The sequence below is a fragment of the Gadus macrocephalus genome, chromosome 4 (genome assembly GCF_031168955.1).
Source record: "Gadus macrocephalus chromosome 4, ASM3116895v1".
Lineage (NCBI taxonomy): Eukaryota > Metazoa > Chordata > Actinopteri > Gadiformes > Gadidae > Gadus > Gadus macrocephalus.
In genome coordinates this window covers 34,394,806-34,397,305 of record NC_082385.1, presented here as the reverse complement: position 1 = coordinate 34,397,305, position 2,500 = coordinate 34,394,806, and the positions used below count along the sequence as shown (strand labels likewise).

At 54.4% G+C, this 2,500-nt stretch overlaps 1 protein-coding gene and 1 long non-coding RNA gene across 2 annotated transcripts in view; one reads left to right on the top strand and one right to left on the bottom strand.

Moving 5' to 3' along the window:
* The window catches only part of LOC132456550 (xanthine dehydrogenase/oxidase-like), a 5,490-nt gene extending 3,086 nt beyond the window's left edge, over positions 1-2,404 (top strand). The window contains exons 4-5 of the mRNA XM_060050944.1: positions 750-858; positions 2,255-2,404. Of these exons, the coding sequence (XP_059906927.1) occupies positions 750-858; positions 2,255-2,389 (244 nt within the window). The 3' untranslated portion in view covers positions 2,390-2,404. The remainder of the gene's footprint in view (positions 1-749; positions 859-2,254) is intronic.
* Positions 774-1,540, bottom strand: LOC132456558 (uncharacterized). Its single transcript, XR_009525523.1, has 3 exons — positions 1,162-1,540; positions 991-1,011; positions 774-883 (listed from the first exon to the last, which is right to left on the bottom strand). It is a non-coding gene; the product is annotated as an uncharacterized LOC132456558 (long non-coding RNA).
* Positions 2,405-2,500: the final 96 nt, after the last annotated feature.

The following is a 2,500-nucleotide window of genomic DNA, read 5'->3' as shown; positions in this document are numbered from 1 at the left end:
TGGACTCTTATCTCCATGACAACTGAACTTTGTACGGCCACCAACGGCCACCTGTCCACACGCCTCCGACCCCTGACAGCCTGTGAGTGGATCATTGGTTGGTTGGAGACACCTGGTTAGCACCGTTGTTCATGGATAGACAGACAGGTTCACAGATAGAGAGACAGGTGAACAGACATGTGTAAAGACAGACAGATGTACAGACAGGTGTAGAGACAGACAGACAGGTGTAAAGAGAGACATACAGACAGATAGGTTTAGAGACAGACAGGTTTACAGACAGACAGGTGTACAGACGGACAGACAGACAGACAGACAGACAGGTGTAAAGAGAGACATACAGACAGACAGACAGATGTAAAGAGAGACTTGAAGACAGACAGGTTTAGAAACAGACAGAAATGTGTGCAGACAGAGGGACAGACAGGTTGACAGCCAGACAGGTGTACAGACAAGTGTAGAGACAGACAGACAGACAGACAGACAGACAGACAGACAGACAGACAGACAGACAGACAGACAGACAGACAGACAGACAGACAGACAGACAGACAGGTAGGTGTAAAGAGAGACATACAGACGGATAGGTTTAGAGACAGACAGGTTTACAGACAGACAAGTGTAGAGACAGACAGACAGGTGTACAGACAGGTGTACAGACAGACAGACAGGTTTAGAGACAGACAGAAATGTGTGCAGACCGAGGAACAGACAGGTGTGCAGACAGACAGGTCCTTAGCCCCGCTCAGACACTCCTCGGTGAACGCCTGTGTGGCTCCTGTGTGTTCGCTGCACCTCTCCGCCATCACCACCGTGGAGGGCATCGGCTCAGTGGCCCGGAAGCTCCACCCAGTCCAGGTGAGTAGCTCCGCCCAGTCCACACCTAGCCCCGCCCAGTCCACACCTAGCCCCGCCTAGTCCACACCTAGCTCCACCCAGTCCACACCTAGCCCCTCCCAGTCCAGGTGAGTAGCCCCGCCCAGTCCACACCTAGCTCCACCCAGTCCACACCTAGCCCCTCCCAGTCCAGGTGAGTAGCCCCGCCCAGTCCACACCTAGCTCCACCCAGCCAGGTGAATAGCCCCGCCCAGTCCACACCTAGCCCCGCCCAGTCCACACCTAGCCCCGCCCAGTCCACACCTAGCCCCGCCCAGTCCACACCTAGCCCCGCCCAGTCCAGGTGAGTAGCTCCGCCCAGTCCACACCTAGCCCCGCCCAGTTCACACCTAGCTCCACCCAGTCCAGGTGAGTAGCTCCGCCCAGTCCACACCTAGCCCCGCCCAGTCCACACCTAGCTCCACCCAGTCCAGGTGAGTAGCTCCGCCCAGTTCACACCTAGCCCCGCCCAGTCCACACCTAGCTCCACCCAGTCAACACCTAGCCCCTCCCAGTCCAGGTGAGTAGCCCCGCCCAGTCCACACCTAGCCCCGCCCAGTCCAGGTGAGTAGCTCCGCCCAGTCCACACCTAGCCCCGCCCAGTCCACACCTAGCCCCGCCCAGTCCACACCTAGCTCCACCCAGCCAGGTGAATAGCCCCGCCCAGTCCAGGTGATTCATAGAATTACACGTCGATGTTTATATATATATATATATATATATACAGTATATATATACTATCTTTATACTAACTACAGTAGGGGGTCCTCTCTCCCTACTGGACGTCACAAAGCCCTCTCCGTCCCGCCTCCCAGGAGGAGGTGAGACAGGTACTCACAGGTCTGTGGTTGAGGTGAGACAGGTACTCACAGGTCTATGGTTGAGGTGAGACAGGTAGTCACAGGTCTATAAGGTGAGACAGGTACTCACAGGTCTATGGTTGAGGTGAGACAGGTAGTCACAGGTCTATAAGGTAAGACAGGTACTCACAGGTCTATGGTTAAGGTGTGAGGCCTGTTGAGACTGGACTATGATTAGGGTCCACGAGGGACAGATGAGTGACAGGTGGATGTGAGACGGGTGGATGAGTGACAGGGGTCCCTCAGGATTAAGGCCTTTGTTGATCTCTCCTCACGGGGGTCTGATCATGGCTCCCTTAACCATAATGGTGACTACCTTAGTACAGAGCTTAACGTTAATGGTGACGACCCTTAGTGCACCCTAAGGCTACACCTTAAGGTACAGGTCCTGTATATCTGTCTTAGTGTGTGTGTATATCTATCTCACTGTAGGTCTATATATGTATAACCCTGTATATCTGTCTCAGTGTGTGTGTATCTATGTCTCTATCTCTATCTGACGCTCTCCCTCCCTGCAGGAGCGCATCGCGCGGGCCCACGGGTCCCAGTGTGGCTTCTGCACCCCGGGGATGGTGATGTCTATGTACGCCCTGCTGAGGAACAACCCCTGTCCCGACATGAGCCACCTAGAGGACGCCTTCCAAGGTCTGTGACCAGGACACACTAGGGAACGCACTAGTGACTAGAACACACTGCTGACTAGAACACACTAGTGACTAGAGCACACTAGTGACTAGAACACACTAGTGACTAGAACACACTAG